The sequence below is a fragment of the Leptonychotes weddellii genome, chromosome 1, assembly GCF_054177405.1.
Source record: "Leptonychotes weddellii isolate Sample4059 chromosome 1, ASM5417740v2, whole genome shotgun sequence".
Classification (NCBI taxonomy): Eukaryota; Metazoa; Chordata; class Mammalia; order Carnivora; family Phocidae; genus Leptonychotes; species Leptonychotes weddellii.
Window position 1 is genome coordinate 36,397,507 of NC_138369.1, and position 18,054 is coordinate 36,415,560.

The window sequence follows — 18,054 nt, forward strand, 5'->3', positions numbered from 1 at the left end:
CATGCGTGACCCGCCACTCTGGGTTTCCACCCCCGGGGCTGCCCTAAAGTCCTTTCCCCACTGCTACTGGTCTGTGAGTCTGAGCCCCACCCCCAGCACGCGAGGCTGTCACTCACCGGTGGTGCAGGATCCCCATGGCCAGGCTCCCTCACGCTGCCATTTATCCTCCGAAATCTACCTGTGGAATCACGGCTCCCCGCTTTGTACCTCAAAACCAACTGCCTGCGATATTCTGTTTGTAGAGATCCAGATCTTCTTACATCTCAGGCTGGTTTCGTGGGTGCTCAGAGTGGTCTGGTAGATATCCAGCTCAATTCTGGGGACCAGTTGAAATAGGCTCCCCTAATCCTTCGCCATCTTTCCTTCTCTCCTTTATTCAACTTTCTGAAATAAAACATTTTATTCATTGTAGGCACCTTAATTATTTCATATCATTACTTTTATACATTTACTGTATTTATTGTTTCTCAATATCTAAATAGATATCTGATATCTATCTAAATTTCCAGGATTTATTTTTAAATCTCAAGAATGATTAATACTAAAATTTGTGTTACTTAATTGTCATTGGTCAACAATGTGATCATAGCATGGTATTATTGTTTTTTTCCCTGGGGCAAAATAAATAAGCTAGGGTATAATTTCCATTTTTGATTGAGGAAAAAGCAAGAAGAGATAGTGACTGAATCAGATACTTGTGTGATTGAAATGTAAGTTTCATTTGGCACTAAAACTACACTTAGCCCTTTCTTATTAAATGGATCCATTTGAATATATTTCATGGGCACATTATCTGCTGTTACCTTTTTGTTGTCCCTAACAGTTGGCTGTTGAAATTAATACATGATGATGTTTAATTTTATTAGCTTAGAGGCAGATATTCACAACACACATTTCTAACAATAATTCTAATAGAAAAAGGAAAGCAGGTTTAAAATTAAAACATATATTTAAAAAGTAGGTTTAGGGGGCACCTGGGTGGCTCAGCCGTTAAGCATCTGCCTTCAGCTCAGGTCATGATCCCAGGGTCCTGGGATCGAGCCCTGCATCCGGCTCTCTGCTCAGCCAGGAGCCTGCTTCTCCCTCTCCCACTCCCCCTGCTTATGTTCCCTCTCTCATTGTGTGTGTCTCTCTCTCTCTGTCAAATAAATAAATAAAATCTTAAAAAAAAAAAAGGATAAAAAAGTAGGTTTAGGATTATTTTTAAAAAAGCAGGTTGAAAAACTTAAAGAGCAGTTTTAAAATGAAGATATCTAAAGTAAATCTTCTACTTCCCATTGAATAATAATAATATCACTTCATGCATATGATTTTACTCCTTTAAATAAAATATATATTTAAAAGCCGCCTTTGTGAGACCATGGATGTGTTAACTAGCCTTATGGTGGTAATCATTTTACAATATATACACATAAATATAAAATGTCTATCTATAGATTGGAGATATATATATATATATATATATATATGTACACACACAGATCTATAAACACACACACATATATGAAACTATTACATTGTATACCTTAAACTTACACAGTGTTTTATGTCAGTTGTCTCTCAATAAAGCTGGTGAAAAGTCTTTACAAACTGGGCCAGATAGAAATAAATGAATACAGGGGCGCCTGGGTGGCTCAGTTGGTTAAGCGGCTGCCTTCGGCTCAGGTCGTGATCCCAGGGTCCTGGGATCGAGCCCCGCATCGGGCTCCCTGCTCGGCAGGGAGCCTGCTTCTCAGTCTCCCTCGGCCTGCCTCTCTGCCTACTTGTTCTCTCTCTCTATCTCTCTGTCAAATAAATAAATAAAATCTTTAAAAAAAAAAAGAAATAAATGAATACAATCAAAGTTATTTAAAAATCTGATTTAGGGGGAGGTGGGATGATATGCTGATTTATCTATGGACCATAAAATTGCAAAAAGTAATTTTAATACTTACAATTTTTCAGCTCCAGACAAGAATCCACAAAACATAAGGGTTCAAGCCTCTCAACCCAAGGAAATGATTATAAAATGGGAGGTGTGTATTCTCTAATGTGTTATACACTACTTTGTGTTCTTTTTTTCTTTCTTTTAGGTCTGCATGCTAAGTGTAATGATAGAAAAATATTTTTTCGAACAAAGATATAAGATTTGTATGTTTTATAAATATATTTCATTTGTATATTTTACAGATCATTGTGATTAGAATGTTATGAGATATAGTTAAACAGTGGTAAATAATGTAAGGAAGGTTATACAGGTTGATTTAATTGCAATCCATTATCAAAAGTTTCAGATTCCTAGTATTTTTACAACCAATATTCTAAATCGTCTCTTGTTCAAAAAATACTGAAAAACTTTCCTAAATTTTAGTACATGGTCTAATAAATATTATGCATATCAGAAGGATATCTGACAAATAAATAACCACTCCTTTTAAGCACTATTAAGCATTTTCTGTGCTCTTTTCTGAGAATAGCTTTGTCATTAATGCCTTTTTCTAGATATAGGAACTGAGGTCAGGGTGGTAGGCCGTCTTGCCTGTCACCATACCACTAGAAATCAACAAACATACCATAGGTGTCTTTGGACTTCAAATTGCACTTTTCACCCCTTTACATATTTCTATTAAAGGTTATGAAATAGACTTTTGTCTTTGAATTTGGTGTAAAATTTTATATCTGTTCAGAGAACTTTAATTGTTTTGAGTGTCATTTCTAAATTCCTTCTGTAACAATGGGTAAGTTTCTCCGCCTCTCTGTGGACATATTCATGAGCAGATAATTTAACCTACTTGAATATAGATTACCATTCAGACATTCTGATTAATAATAGACTTCCAACCTTAAATTCATTGAATTTTACATATTATTTATTTGACAGAGAGAGAGACAGCGAGAGAGGGAACACAAGCAGGGGGAGTAGGGGAGGGAGAAGCAGGCTCCCCGCTGAGCAGGGAGCCCAATGCAGGGCTTGATCCCAGGACCCTGGGATCATGACCTGAGCCGAAGGTAGACGCCTAATTACTGAGCCACCCAGGCGCCCCAAATGTAGAACATTTTTGAATTTATGTGGGAATATACTAATTTATTTCTAAACCTCTTTCCAGATACGATTTTGGGAAGAACTTTAGGATATATAAAGTTTAGTCTGATTTTTTTTTCACTCAGTATTTTTATATCAACACTAACCCACTTTTCCCACTTCAGTGAAATTAAGTTTTGCAAATTTAAAATTGGAAAAAAATTGGTAATACACAGAATCTAAGTATATTCAAGAATATAATTTCTTTCCTTGAATTTGTGGCCACACATATTTGCTACCACACTGTCTTCATAATTGCTTAATTTATAATCTGAAATTATGTTAATATCTCATTCTTGTAGAGTGTCTGTCTTTTTCTCTCTTAAGTTCCCTAGCAATTTCCATAAGATAGATGATATAACTGGTTAGCTGAAAATAATAGTATGTAATTATCAGGTCAGTTCCTCAGAGAAGCACACCATGTTCCACCAACATCAGCTCATTAATCCTCAGCACTCCTTCAGAAGGGAGACAGGAGCTGGATCGTATCGGCCTTACATTTCATAGAGAGATGCTGGGACTCTCATTTTAATGACCTTCCCCAGATGTCATGCGCTCAGTCAGTGATGAAAAGAAGACCCCCACTCCCACCTCTGCTTTGGCTCCTCTGGTCTGCTATCTTTGTTGGGGGCCTGTTTAAGAATTTGCTGTGATTTTGTTGCCCGTTGTCTGAAAGCAAATACAAAATTCTCCTGCTGTTTCTTCCGGAGTCTGGGCACCAAAGGGCCTGGTAATTTAGATAAGATTTTTCTTAAAAGTGTTAGTTATGGTGGCAGTTTTATTTTAAAATTTACAGGAGAGTTTTATTAAATGTAGCTCCTTTCCTTGGAACAAAACATGTGTAAATTGAATAATTTTATTTGTACTCATTTATTGTTGGTAGAGACTGAAGGAATTTGTAATTCCAGATTGCAGTATGAAACTAAAAGCTTGTGGCCAGATTCATCTGGGCACTGCTAAAACCCCTGGTGGATTTATATCTGTATGGTAGTGAAAATTATCTTGGTGCAAAACTTAGAATGCAAAGTATAAATAATGATGTGAAATTTCAGAAAGGTTTTGTTTTGATTTTTTTTCTCATAGCTAATTTAAATATTCACCTTGGAGTTAGCATAGACTTGAAATTGTTTTCCTGGTACAGCATTACTTTCAACCTAATTCCAACCAGTCCATCTAAAAATATTTTAGTAACTTAGATTGAGTCAAGAAGCATTGCAAATTCTGTAAGAAAACATTGTATATGACATTATTTTATTTTATTTATTTCATTTCATTTCATTTTATTTTATTATTTGGAGAGAGAGAGCAAGCAGTGGGAGGAGGGCCAGAGGGAGAGAGAGAATCTTAAGCAGGCTCCACACCCCCAGTGCAGAGCCTGGGGCGGGGCTCCATCTCACGACCCTGAAAACATGACCTGAGTGGAAATCCTGAGTCTGATGCTTAACCGACTAAGTCACCCAGGCTCCCTGATATATATGATATTATTGAATTACTCATAGATATATAGACAAAATTACTGTTTATATAAGTGAACCTTATAATCTAGGACTTAAGTCACATTTTTTTATGTAGTCTATATATGATTCATTGGAATGCATATTCCCATTTTTGAAATGAAACAGGTGATTTAAATCACATTAATTTTTTTAATTAAAATATTGCTTAATTAAAAAAACTAAAGTGGAAATAACCAATTCCCTATACTAGAAATTCCTTCATTAAATTTTCAGCAAAAGAAAGTGGAAGTGGGGATGGGGTTGGGGGGTGGGGAGGACTCTCTCTTAAAGAAATAGTCAAGAAGCTGGGGAATTATTTTATTAGAGAGAGGAGCTATATCTTCTAGGCACTAATGTATAACATGCGTATTATCCAGAAATAAAGATTTACTCAATCTCTCTCTTCTCTTGGAAGGCAGATGGAGAAGGATGGATGGAGTCAGGTAGAAAGAGTTCTGACTGAAAAGTCACGGGAAATCTCTTTCACAACCATACAATTCATGATCATGTCCTTTCTGTATCTTCCAGTTCTTTGGGAGTAAAAAAGTAGAGTATAGAGGAAAGCATAGACGAAAGCAAAAATCCTCTGTGGAATTTCTTAGTAAATTCTTTCATATATGAACAGTGAGATTTAATCACAAGGGCATAATCAAGGCATCTAAATTGTGGGCTTCTTACTGCTTAGGGAGGTGAGGGACTAACTTTCAAACCTAAACTTACAGAAAGACAAAAATTTTCACAAGTGTTTCTAAACCAAAGAGGGGGATTTAAAATCTTCCAAGACAGGGTCCCTCTATTGTGGTGTTTCTTATTGCCATTTGGAGCGGCTTGCCACCGTCTCTGACTCAGCCTATCTGTGATCACACTACGTGAGTCTTTCCTTCTGTCTTAGCCTTTGAAATCCATGGAGCAGAATGGACCAGGGCTGGAGTACAGAGTGACCTGGAAGCCACAGGGAGCCCCCGTGGAGTGGGAAGAAGAAACAGTCACAAACCACACCTTGCGGGTGATGACGCCTACTGTCTATGCTCCTTATGATGTCCAAGTCCAAGCCATCAATCACCTTGGCTCCGGCCCTGAGCCTCAGTCAGTGATTCTCTATTCTGGAGAAGACTGTAAGTGATGTGCCTGAAACTGCTAAGCACTTCAAGAGCAATTTCTTTCAAGTATATTGCATTTCTGTTGATGACCATTTTTGAGCAACTACTGCATGCAAAGAGGATGTACTAGCTGTGGGAGATATAAGAAATTTAAGGTTGACTGCAGGATAGCCAATCATTATAGAGTGGTAAGGAATTATGTTAAAAGTTTTAATTTTATTCTATTTCCCAGTAAAGCTATTTCTATATGAAAAATCAAAGACCAGTACTCATCACTACAAATAGTTAAGCAGCATAACTGTCATGTTTCCAGTTACATTTGTCCTTACTTGTCAGAGACTTTCTAACAGCCACCTGATGTCATCCCTGGCCTCAGTTATATTTTTGGAACCTTCCTAATGCAGATGAGATACAGACTGAGATTTGTCTATAGCATTACAAACACACACGTACACGCTGCGCATGCACGCACACACACACACAGACACACACACACACACTGTTTTGAAGTATTAGTGATACGCTCATTATTAAATTCTTATACCATAATAACTGCCACAAATAGATTAAAAAAAGGAAAGATGGTGTATTCCATGTCACTACACAGGAGTTATTCTCATTGTTTTTCCAGTATCCAAGGTAGTATTTTGATCCAAGAATGGAAACAGGTTGAGAATGTGAAATTACTAACTCCTTATATACCTGCTATCTAAATCCTTCTACCCAAATAAAATTACACTGGGCATATCACTGTGAGCTAAGATATTATTAGTCTTGGCTGCTCTGCATTTGGTTTATTCCTCTGTAGTTAGTTCCCCTATAGAATGGGGATAATAATACCACTTTATAGGGTTGTTCTAAGGATTATGTGAGCCAGTCCAGTGAGCCAGTTGCTCAGAACAGTGCCTACACATAGCATATGCTCAGTTAATGTTAGCTGTTGTTATTAATAGACTGATCAAGCTCTCAAGTAATTTTGGTTATATTGTTTAGTTCATCTGCTTCTAAAGGCAAGATGCCCACAGAATATTTCACTGGCCACTGGTTCCAGTTACACTGCCCACACTGTATCCACCTGGAAAGCTGCATTTCTCAGTGTGGTATAAGCTATCTTCTCCTAGAAACCTATTTGGGCTCTGAAACTCCTCTGTAATGAGAAACTCTCTTGGTTCTATTTAGAATTGATTTCATAAGAGTGCTGTGCTCAGATTAAGCAATATGAAAAATCACCTTTTGAAAAGGATCCTAATAATCACATTTGAGGGTATTGAAAGCTCATCATTCTTATGTGCTTAACAGATCCTGATACAGCTCCAGTGATCCATGGGGTGGATGTTATAAACAGCACATTAGTTAAAGTTACCTGGTCAACAATTCCAAAGGACAGAGTACATGGACATCTGAAAGGATATCAGGTTTTTATCATAGATTTTCTTGTTGCTGAATTAATATGTTAAATGCAAATAAGAACTGATCTTAGAAGAAGCTAGAAGAGAATCTGCCACCATGGTTGGTATGTTAAAAGGTTCCTATTTCCATTGCAGATAAATTGGTGGAAAACAAAAAGTCTGTTGGATGGAAGAGCACATCCCAAAGAAGTAAACACTCTGAGATTTTCAGGACAAAGAAACTATGGAATGGTTCCTTCTCTAGATGCCTTTAGTGAATTTCACTTAACAGTCTTAGCCTATAATTCCAAAGGAGCTGGTCCAGAGAGTGAGCCTTATATATTTCAAACACCAGAAGGAGGTAAGAATAACAGTGAAGAATAATGCCAACAATGGGAATTATCCAATGGCCGAATTAAACATTTACCTCCTTATTAGTAGTTAATAAATATGTACTTCATATGAGTTAGCTTCTCAATTTCTTTGGAAAACTGGAATCTAATGGAGCTTTGTTTTTTTTTAAAGAAATTTACCAATTATCTTCTTGGTCTTATGTTTTCTAGTACCTGAACAACCAGCTTTTCTCAAGGTCATCAAAGTTGATAAAGACACTGCCACTTTAACCTGGGGACTACCTAAGAAATTGAATGGAAACTTAACTGGCTATCTATTACAGTATCAGATAAGTAAGTAGATATCTGAATTGGATCCACCTATTTTTTAAAAAGATTTATTTATTTATTTATTTATTTATTTATTTATTTATTTATTTAAGAGAGAGAGAGAGAACATTGAGCAGGAGGGGCAGAGGGAGGGAGAGAGAATCCCAAGTAGACTCCATGCAGAGTGCAGAGCCCCATACAGGGCTGGATCCCATGACCCATGAGATCATGACCTGAGCTGAAACCAAGAGTCGGATGCTTAACCGACTGAGCCACCCAGGTGCCCTTGGATTCACCTGTTAATACTTCATTTTTGGTTGAGTATTTGTTTTGCTCTGCTGAGATTCTAATGATCATGGTTTGTAAGCTGGCATACTTCCTTACAACAAAGGGGTCTGTAAATCGGCTTGCAGACCAAATCCAGCCTGTGGCCTGTTTTCATAAACAGGCCATACATGTCATTTACATTTGTCTGTAGCTGCCTTCTCACTACAGTGGCCCAAGCTGAGTAGCTGAGACAGAGATGGTGTGGCTCACCAAGGCTGAAATATTCACAGTCTAGTTCTTTTCAGGAAGGCTTGGCAATCCCTGTTTTAGAAGAAGAGTCAGTAGGTACCAGAAGACGTATATTTAATACTTACATATGAGTCGCCTTGAGAATTAAGAAACATGCTAAAGAAAAGAGTAAGTAAATGATGTCACGGAAATTCAAAGCTCACATAATTTCCACACTGCACTGCCTCTTTGTGTCTGACACGTGCTCTGGTCTCAACCCTAAATGTACTGTTTGTAGAATCCTCTGTGAGTAGCCCGCTGGTGTAGGCAGGTTGTGTTAAGAACATTAAAGAGTTATCTTTGGACCACTACTCAGAATAGACTGTGCTCTTGTGCGGCTGTGCCATTTGGGTGAAAACAACATGTTTAGAGGAAATCAAGTCATTTTTAATCATGGTGCCTTCCATGTCCAACAGTTCTTCACATCTAAGCATCATCTCACAATGGAAATTAGGGAACTGAAATCACAGAGAGTTTTAGACTTTGAGGACATGAATTCCAAACACAGAATCAAAAATAAGGGACAACATAACGTGAATTGTTAAGGCTGTGAAATCTGAGGCACTGTTGTTCCTGTTTATTTCTTTAGTAAATGACACCTATGAACTTGGAGAACTGAATGATATCAACATTACAACTCCATTGAAGCCCAGCTGGCGTCTCTCAAACCTCAATGCAACTACCAAGTACAAATTCTACTTGAGGGCTTGTACTTCAAAGGGCTGCGGAAAACCAGTCACAGAGGAAAGCTCCACGTTAGGAGAAGGGGGTAAGTGCAGGAGGCTTCTGTATGCTGTTTTTTAAACTGCTCTGAAGGGAGTGTACCAAGCTAGTCATTGTAAATTAGAAATGATTGTGATCTCAATCTGTCTGACCTTTTGTTTTTCACTGATATAAATACAGAATTTATTTCTCTTGTTTGTAAAGTTCACATTGACTCAATTTATGGATTTCTACACAACAGCAGTGAAACTATAGCCTCAGTGTATGTAAGGTCAGGAACTATAATTTTACTTAATTAAAATAAGAGTACGTAAGGTCATGAAGTTATTCATAAGATTACTAGAGGGATATTTTTCTTTTGGAAGTGTTTACATACAGAAAAATATTTGCCTCTTGCCCTGGTGGACGTTTTGTAACAATGATCTAATACATTCCTCTTCCATGTCTTGGCTTATATATATATATATATATACACATATATATATATATTTATGTAGCAGTTTTATTTTACTGTCTACCGGTTGATGCCAAATACTGGCTTGGAAATGGCCCATCAACCTCTGATTTAATTTGTAGAATTCTCCAAATTCAATTGCACTTTTCGGTTTGGTTTTGTTTTTTTCCAACCCAGACCCGTTTTCCTTCCCAAATTATTTCGACAATTATGATTTTAGCAATGTTCTTGCTGAACTTAAAAGGAGAAAAATTAAGAAGGCAGAGCATAAAAAGGAAATGAATCAGAGGAACTGCTGCACACACTAATAAGTTAAAAAAGAGGGCTTTGTGTTGGATTCAAGTGGATCAGACCTAGAAGGATATTTGATGGAGGGAACAAGGAAAAGGAGATGGCAGGAAGGCAGATAGAATCATTTGCTTATCATGTACTATGTGTCAGACACTGCCCTGGACGGGTTTCCAAATTTTAGATTAGAAAAAAAAAAGATTGAGTCAGTCAATGGAAAAAGAAAATAGTAATGAAAAAAACTAAGTTGTCACTTATAAAATATGTATATTATTATAAAATATATTCAAGTGTATGTGAATCACTGTCAAAGCAGGGTTTGTGTGTGAATGGTTATGCTCTGACCTTTACTGTCTGTTTCTCCTTCTTATTGTCCCTACTGTGTCTACCTAATGAAGGACTTACGTTTTCCTTAGATACCCGAAGTACTCAAAACTCCCCTTTATGGGAAAAGTATGTATACTCAAAGAGTTACTTCCAAGAAACCCGCACATTGTTCCCAAGGACAAATGAGACACCAAGTGAAATGAAGAACTCATTTACCTACTCAAAAGAGAGATTTAAAGATGATGATTGAAAACGTTTTAGTAACTAAAAGGATCTTATTTCTCAAGAGTTCAAAGTGGCATCAAGTGTTCAATACAGAGAAAAGAAGTCAGAAGAGTAGTAATCTAAATATGCGACTTCTGTATTTTTCAAAACAGGGTTTAAGGAATGGAGAGGGTTGCTATTTTGTTAGAACCAAAACCATAATATGCATGAGATATGCTAATCCCATTATTGCTAATTTGCAGCAGGTAAGAAAAAAAATTCATAAAATTCTCTTACAATAGTTATAGTTACCATATGCATATATGGAAGTATTTAGAAAATCTCAGTTTGGTCGCCTTCATGTTGGAAAAACTGTTTTTAGCAGATGGAAAATGCTGTTTGTGTTGTTTTATAAATGATGCTGCATCTTCATTGCAAATTAAAGATGCAGCTAATGTGCTTGAGTGTCTTACAGCCTAGTTCTTCACTGCCCTATGTCTCAGGAATTTGAAAATGTTCCTTACTAGTATGTTTGTGCTCTTTTTCAGAATTCTGCATTTTCAGCTACTGCCCCTTTGCCCATTGACACTGCTTTCTCTTCTGTAGGCATATCTTGCCATATTTGCAGGAAAGAAACTATAATAATCTCTTTTGCCACTGGATTTCAGCATGATCTTTGGAAAAGGAAAAATACATATTTTCACGGAGGAGATAAATCTTGATATCACTAAACACTCTAAAAATAACTTTTGTGCAAATTGGAATCTGTTTCTGCGTATCTTTCTTCTCCTTGCTCTGCCTAGATAGCACATTTTAAGGTCATCTGACATTTATTCAGAAAATAGGATTTGATACATAAGCATTTATTTTTTATTTTTTTTTTATTTTCTGGTTGTCACTCTGATTTTGAGGTGGCTCACATTCCATAGTCTAAGAGGGGGAAGATGATGGAGCTAATCAGAAATATTTGTGTCATTGCTGGTTTGAACAGAACACTTGCTTTGCACTGTTTTTCAAAAGCTTGCACTATTTAATGTTATACTAATATTTCTGTTTTCCAAAGTCAAAATTAATTGTGTTCTATTTCAGTGGTGCTCAATCTTAAAGGCTTTGTTCAACTAATATAATTGGCCTTATTTCTCCCATGGTGACATTTTTTAATGAAGCCCTTTTGTTATCAGTAACTATATCATCAATTTCTATTCTATGGTTAAAAGTTATAACCAGATTTTAATGTGTGCCATATACCCATTTGAAACAGGGTTTCAGAACTTTTAATATTCTCAACATGGCATATATTATTTTCAGTGTAAATTATTTACATTTATTATGTTGAATTGATTCTCAGCAAAACTATGGATCAAATACAAAAATATTTTACATGTTTTGTTGCAACATCAGAAGTTAAATATATATTTAATTACACTCAACTCATTTTTATCTGCTACTATGAGATTCTACAGTTAATATATTGATATAGTCATCTTTCTTTTTTAAAAGTATTAATGTCTCATAATATTTAAAAAACTCAGTGCATTTCATTTAAAGGTACTTATAAACCTGTACTTTATGTACCTATAAACCTGCTTATGTTTCTACAAATTTCAAGTATTTAATATATGACCTTGTTATGATACTATTCCATCAATATTTATAGAGAAGACCAAGACAAAAAAGTAATAGATATTTAAAATTATAATGTCATTTGCTTTCAAAAATAAGCCAGAATGGCCATGTTTAGTTTCCTGCTAGGTCTGTGAAAGTTCAAATTGCACAAAATGACACTGTATAATTTTTTTGAAGTCTGTGTTTGGTTTTGAACCATTCATGTAATCGGGCAGATTTATAGTACCATTTCATCAACAAGTACGTCATCTTTAAAGGACATGAATTAAATTCATTTCATTTCCTCCATTTCAGTATATTAAGAAAGGAAATCTTGAAATGTTGATTTTCTTGATCTCTCCAGTAATTCAAAAGCTATCTGAGAAAAAAAATGCTGCAAATGGCTCTCTTCTCAAATAACAGTGTTTTGTTTGTTTGTTTGTTTGTTTTCTTTTCATGTCCTGCTTTTCAATGATTATGATTTATATGATTTAACTGTGTACATTTCTTAGGTAAAAGTATCGGGAAGATACCAGAAGGAGTCAATCTTACTCAAAAGACTCACCCAGTAGAGGTATTTGAGCCGGGAGCTGAACATATAGTTCGCCTATTGACTAAGAATTGGGTTGATAACAATAGCATTTTTGAAGATGTAATTGAGACAAGAGGGAGAGGTGAGACGTGAGATTGTATTTGGGGCATTCTTAGATAATAAATCTGTTTTGTAGATTATTTAATTTTACATACTTCCTGTATTAAAGATAAAAATATGTAGTACATTAGTTACAGAGATAGCAGTTTCAGTTTGTTTTGGCATAGCATTTTTTTATTATTGTTATGTTCAGTTTAGCCAGCGTATAGTACATCATTAGTTTTTGATGTAGCGTTCAACGATTCATTAGTTGCATATAACACCCAGTGCTCATCATAGCATTTTAAAATTATCAAAATGAAAAATGTTCCACAAAGATCCAACATATTCCTTATTGTTTTTGCCAGAGTAGTTGACTAAAAAAAATACCGCCTGCCAATTAACACATGTTAATAACAAAACTAAACAGAAAACCAAAACAGAGTAAAACCCGCAGAAACTCCACGGCGATCTGCATATAACCAAGGCAGCTTATGCTTTTGCTTGCTTGCGCTGCTTCTGTGTTTCACTCAGTCTGCCTCCACTATCCCTTTTTGGTTTTCATCCTCAGAGTCAAATGCAACTTGAGAGGGCCCTTTCTAAATACAGAATGAACGATTTATCAGTATTCTTCCAATGAAATGTCCTTTAAATCACATTCCCTCTAGGGTCACTGAAAGGAAAAATAAAACGGATGCTATTTTGTATGTTTAAAAATGATGTTTCATTTTCCCAAAGGGGGCATAATCCCAAAGACGGTCTCTAGCATTCAACGTGTGACTTCTCTTTGTACAACAGAATACGCCGGTTTATACGATGACATCTCCACTCAAGGCTGGTTTATTGGATTGATGTGTGCAATTGCTCTTCTCACACTAATACTGTTAACTGTTTGCTTTGTGAAGAGGAACAGAGGTGGAAAGTACTCAGGTAAAGCTGTTTCTTAATATAGTAATATACTTTCAGTTTATTAAATAGTATTTTCTAGGAGGCATTCTTCAGAGACATCTTTTATTTTTTAAATTACACATTTAAGTCAAATTTATGGTAGCACAATAGATATGCAATATACTGAGAGGGAAAAAAAAAATCCTGTATTAACTAACCAAAGGATGTAAGGTCTAGAATATTATTTTCAGGTGGTTACTAGTCTCTAACGAGGCATATAATACTTCCAGCCTTCTATTTTCTGCCTGTAAAATATCAGAGATGTTAAACACTGATCACTAAACCACACACACATATTTTAAGAGGAAGGACCTATTTACAGCATGCCTTGTCATGTATTTGTGACCCAGAGAATGTTTTCACTAGTACCTTCTAATAGTACTGTCTCCACTAGTCAGCTTTACTAGAGTTAATCATTGCTGGGAATGCATTTTTTATTACCATGACATATATTAGATACACTGCCTCCTGATTTAATGTACATAAAATGTAAATAAAAACCATCAGAGTTAATATAACAGTTGGCTTTAATTTAATTCAACTTCCAAATTTATCTTTTAGATATACATATTATGTTGTTGCTATTATTATTATTGTTATTGTTATTGCTTAGTGTTCAAGATGCTTTTATATAAGGGGAAAGATATAGATCCCACTGTTATTAGTTTGATGATGTTCAGATTAGTGAGAAGTTCTTTTATTGGCTTATTATTCATTTAACAAATATTTATTGGGAACCTATATGTATATTGAACAATCAAAGAAGAGCATAATTTTTAAATTTTTACAACATCTAATGCAATTTATGCATGGAAATTTATGCAATCATAGATCTCTTTTTTATTCCTATGAGGGCTGAATTATTATGAATTAGATTTTCAATGATTAAACGTCCTAGTTAATTGGAAAATTTAAAGACATATAGCATTCCTTTTTGAGGATCCCCAACAAATAGTCACTTGTGAAGTGTGACCCTCTCCAAATTCTAATGATGGTGACTAACATAACATAATAAAAAAAGAAAAAGAAAAGAAAAGAAAAAAAAAAGTCAGCATTTCACATTATAGGACAACTAAAAGAATCCCTTAGGTCTCTGCAAGTAGTAGTAAAAGATGACATGAAGAAGGATCATTACAGGGTTGCTGGGTTTATCTCACGGAGTCAAAGAATGAATCTTGCAGACACAAATGGGTGAAGTGAAGTGAAAGTTTATTAAGTGAAGGTGAGAGCAGAAAGGAAAGAAAAAAGCTCTCAGAGTGAGAGGGGTCCTGACAGGGTTGCCACTGAGGACTTTTAGGGGCAGGCTTTTATTGAGAACGGACTGGGAAGCCCGTGGCCTTGAGAGTCTTCTGCCATCTTGGTTTGTTCCCTTATCTCTTGTTCCGCTCTGTCTCAGCATCTCCACCTGCCAGGCATAGTTTCCAAGCCTGGTCAGGGGAGTCAGGGGCCTCCTATCTCTCCTGCCTAAACCTTAACCCTTTCCCTGCTCATGGGACAGGACCTGTGGGCAGAAATTGCTATACTGGGATTGTGAGCAGTGACTGATTGTATACTTTTTAATTCGTGGGGATGAGGGATAGCACAAATCTCCAAGGAATCTGGAAGCAAGGCTTTCAGGGCCTCGAGGGGTCAGCTGCTGCCAAGATAAGGTTCCTTTTAAACGTTAAGGCTCTAAAGCAGCCACGAGTGCCTTGAGGAAGGTCATGTTCTCCATGTTTCAGGTATCTATCAGTGGGCTGTAAGCTCTAAGGAGATTTTAATGTAAACTACATTTCTTTTGCCTTTGTTTCCCACATCAGGATTTTTTTTTTTTAATTTTATTTATTTTGAGAGAGAGAGCGAGTGAGCGAGAGAGTACAAGCAGGGGGAGGGGCAGAGGGAGAGAGAGAGGGAGAAGCAGACTCCCTGTTGAAGCAGGGAGCCCGATGTGGGGCTCGATCCCAGGACCCTGGGATCATGACCTGAGCTGAACGCAGACGCTTAACCGACTGAGCCAGCCAGGCGCCTCTCACATCAGGATTTTTGTTTGAGTTTTCCTAGTAAAGTTAAACAAGAGCCCCCTTGCCCTGTGTCCCACTATTAGGAATAAATCAAATTTAAAATGTCACTATAGACCTGAATGTTCTGATTTTTGAGGCAATTATGGGTAAGAGAGAGAGCAGAACAACTAAATGGTTGACTTTTAATCACTTTAGCTTAGTGACATAGATCTGGTAGGAGCCTATGACATCATCAAAAAGTTTTGGATAGTAAAATGTGTATCTAGTAATTTGGTCTCCATTAAGAAACCATAACTAAGTTTGACTCTTCCAGTAAGACTTGTTGCCCACATAATACTGAATAGCCACATGAAGATCTGCAACATGCTGTAATTCTGATGACAAATCAGGAGAATCCAGGAGATCATTTTCCCTTTTTTGCATAAACAAGGAGGTAACTAATGGATTGTAGATACAACCACAAAGAAAAAAACTTGACTTACTGGTATCAAAAAATTGGAGCAATGCTGTTCTCATTGATTATCCATCTTTAACAACACAGTTAGTATGTCTTTAAAAATTATTTGTGTTCCTTTCCCCTCTTTGTTTTTTAGTGAAAGAAAAGGAAGATCTGCATCCAGATCCAGAAGTTCAGTCAGTAAAAGATGAAACCTTTGGTGAATACAGGTAAACAGTGTTCCATTTTAAAATGTATTAAAACATGTACTGATCAGGTTATAAGCTTAAAAATACAAAAACGAACAAGTATTTATTCTTAAAATAAAGGTTACACTACTATATTGTAATGCCTTTTTAAAGAATAGTTTGCAAAAATAGGACCTGCTTAAGAGAGAGCAGCCGACCTCCAGGTGCAGGGGTGTGTGTAGCCACACTCTAGGTAGACGTGTGTGCTGGGAGACTTTTCTTAAAGCTCTGTGTGCTATGCAAAAGGACACTATTTCACTATTTTTATTTAGAGTGAATATTTGGAGTATTAAAACATCTTGAAGTCTTCAGCATGGCCATTATGGGCCCAAGTTGTATCCAATTTATATCCGTAAACATGTATTCTGTGTACCTACTGTCTAGATTTACAAAGGTGAATGAGTTACAGATCCTAGTCTGCAGAGGGAAAAAACCTATCTCTGCAAATCACTGTAATTAGGTAAAGAGAGTAAGAGTGCAAAAAGGGGAGCAGCTCTGTCTGCCTTGAAGGGATGCTGATAATGGATCATCCAAAGAGATAAGATAGGCTGTAAAGAATGAAATGGATTGTGTTACTGTAAACTACTGGGTGGAGCATGACCAAACTTAAGGTGGAGAAGAATGCCATACCTGGGAGGAATTGCCTGGTGTCTGGAGGAGTGAGGTAGCGCTTGAGGATGCATTCAACTTCCCATTCTCTTGTTGTTGCTCACCATCTTACCCCTTCCACCACCATCTCTGTTTCTTAGCCCTTCCTGTTTGGGACGTCCTTGTTTTCCGTCAGGTCCTCTGTATATTGCAGGCAAGAGAGCTTGCAACGCCCGGGCTTATACAGCCTTTAGCACACAGGAGGCCAAATTCATATCGCAAAAGAGACCTGATTGACTCTAACTGGCCCATCCCTGGATCCATTACTATAATCAATGACATAGAGCATTATGATGAGCTGTTCTGGGTTAACCGATGTACACCTGAGCTTCATTATAGGCTCTACTTTGCTCTATACTAATTCTTATTTTTTCCACTTAATCAAAGCTCTTTATATTTTTATATTTCTTGATTAATCACTTCAAGTTCTTTCAGAATAAGGATCATTAGAGGAAGAAGAAGGAAGGAAAGAGGGGAGAGAAGGAGGGAGAGAAGGAAAAAGGAAGGGAAGAAGAGAGACTGAAAGAAAGAACTTTACAAATTTACAAATTGTGGCTCAAATTCCATGAAGCAAGAATCATTAGGGGCCTATGGCAACTGTTCAAAATATATTTGAAAGACAAATATTAATAGTTCAATTTTATAGGCAAGAAAACTATGATAATGCCTTGTTCAAAAACTCATTCCCCTACACCCTGCTGCCTCTTTAAAAAGATGCCATCTCACACTAGTCAGAATGGCTACAATTAACAAGTCAGGAAACGACAGATGTTGGCGAGGATGTAGAGAAAGGGGAACCCTCCTACACTGTTGGTGGGACTGCAAGCTGGTGCAGCCACTCTGGAAAACAGTATGGAGGTTCCTCAAAAAGTTGAAAATAGAGCTACCGTATGACCCAGCGATTGCACTTCTGGGTATTTACCCCAAAGATACAAAGGTACTGATCTGAAGGGGCACCTGCACCCCGATGTTTATAGCAGCAATGTCCACAATAGCCAAACTATGGAAAGAGCCTAGATGTCCATCAACAGATGAATGGATAAAGAAGATGTTGTGTATATATATATATATATATATATATATACACACACAATGGAATATTATGCAGCCATCAAAAAATGAAATCTTGCCATTTGCAACAATGTGGATGGAACTAGAGGGTATTATGCTAAGCGAAATGTCAATCAGAGAAAGACAGTATCATGTGATCTCACTGATATGAGGAATTTGAGAAACAAGACAGAGGATCATAGGGGAAGAGAGGAAAAATGAAACAAGAT

At 36.7% G+C, this 18,054-nt stretch overlaps 1 protein-coding gene across 1 annotated transcript in view; it reads left to right on the forward strand.

Annotated features, from left to right (window-relative positions):
* The window catches only part of CHL1 (cell adhesion molecule L1 like), a 92,180-nt gene that overhangs the window by 68,934 nt on the left and 5,192 nt on the right, over positions 1 to 18,054 (forward strand). The window contains exons 15-23 of the mRNA XM_081805844.1: positions 1,945 to 2,015; positions 5,450 to 5,672; positions 6,957 to 7,072; positions 7,202 to 7,406; positions 7,609 to 7,731; positions 8,852 to 9,031; positions 12,376 to 12,537; positions 13,293 to 13,424; positions 16,036 to 16,108. Coding sequence (XP_081661970.1) covers positions 1,945 to 2,015; positions 5,450 to 5,672; positions 6,957 to 7,072; positions 7,202 to 7,406; positions 7,609 to 7,731; positions 8,852 to 9,031; positions 12,376 to 12,537; positions 13,293 to 13,424; positions 16,036 to 16,108 — 1,285 coding nt within the window. The remainder of the gene's footprint in view (positions 1 to 1,944; positions 2,016 to 5,449; positions 5,673 to 6,956; positions 7,073 to 7,201; positions 7,407 to 7,608; positions 7,732 to 8,851; positions 9,032 to 12,375; positions 12,538 to 13,292; positions 13,425 to 16,035; positions 16,109 to 18,054) is intronic.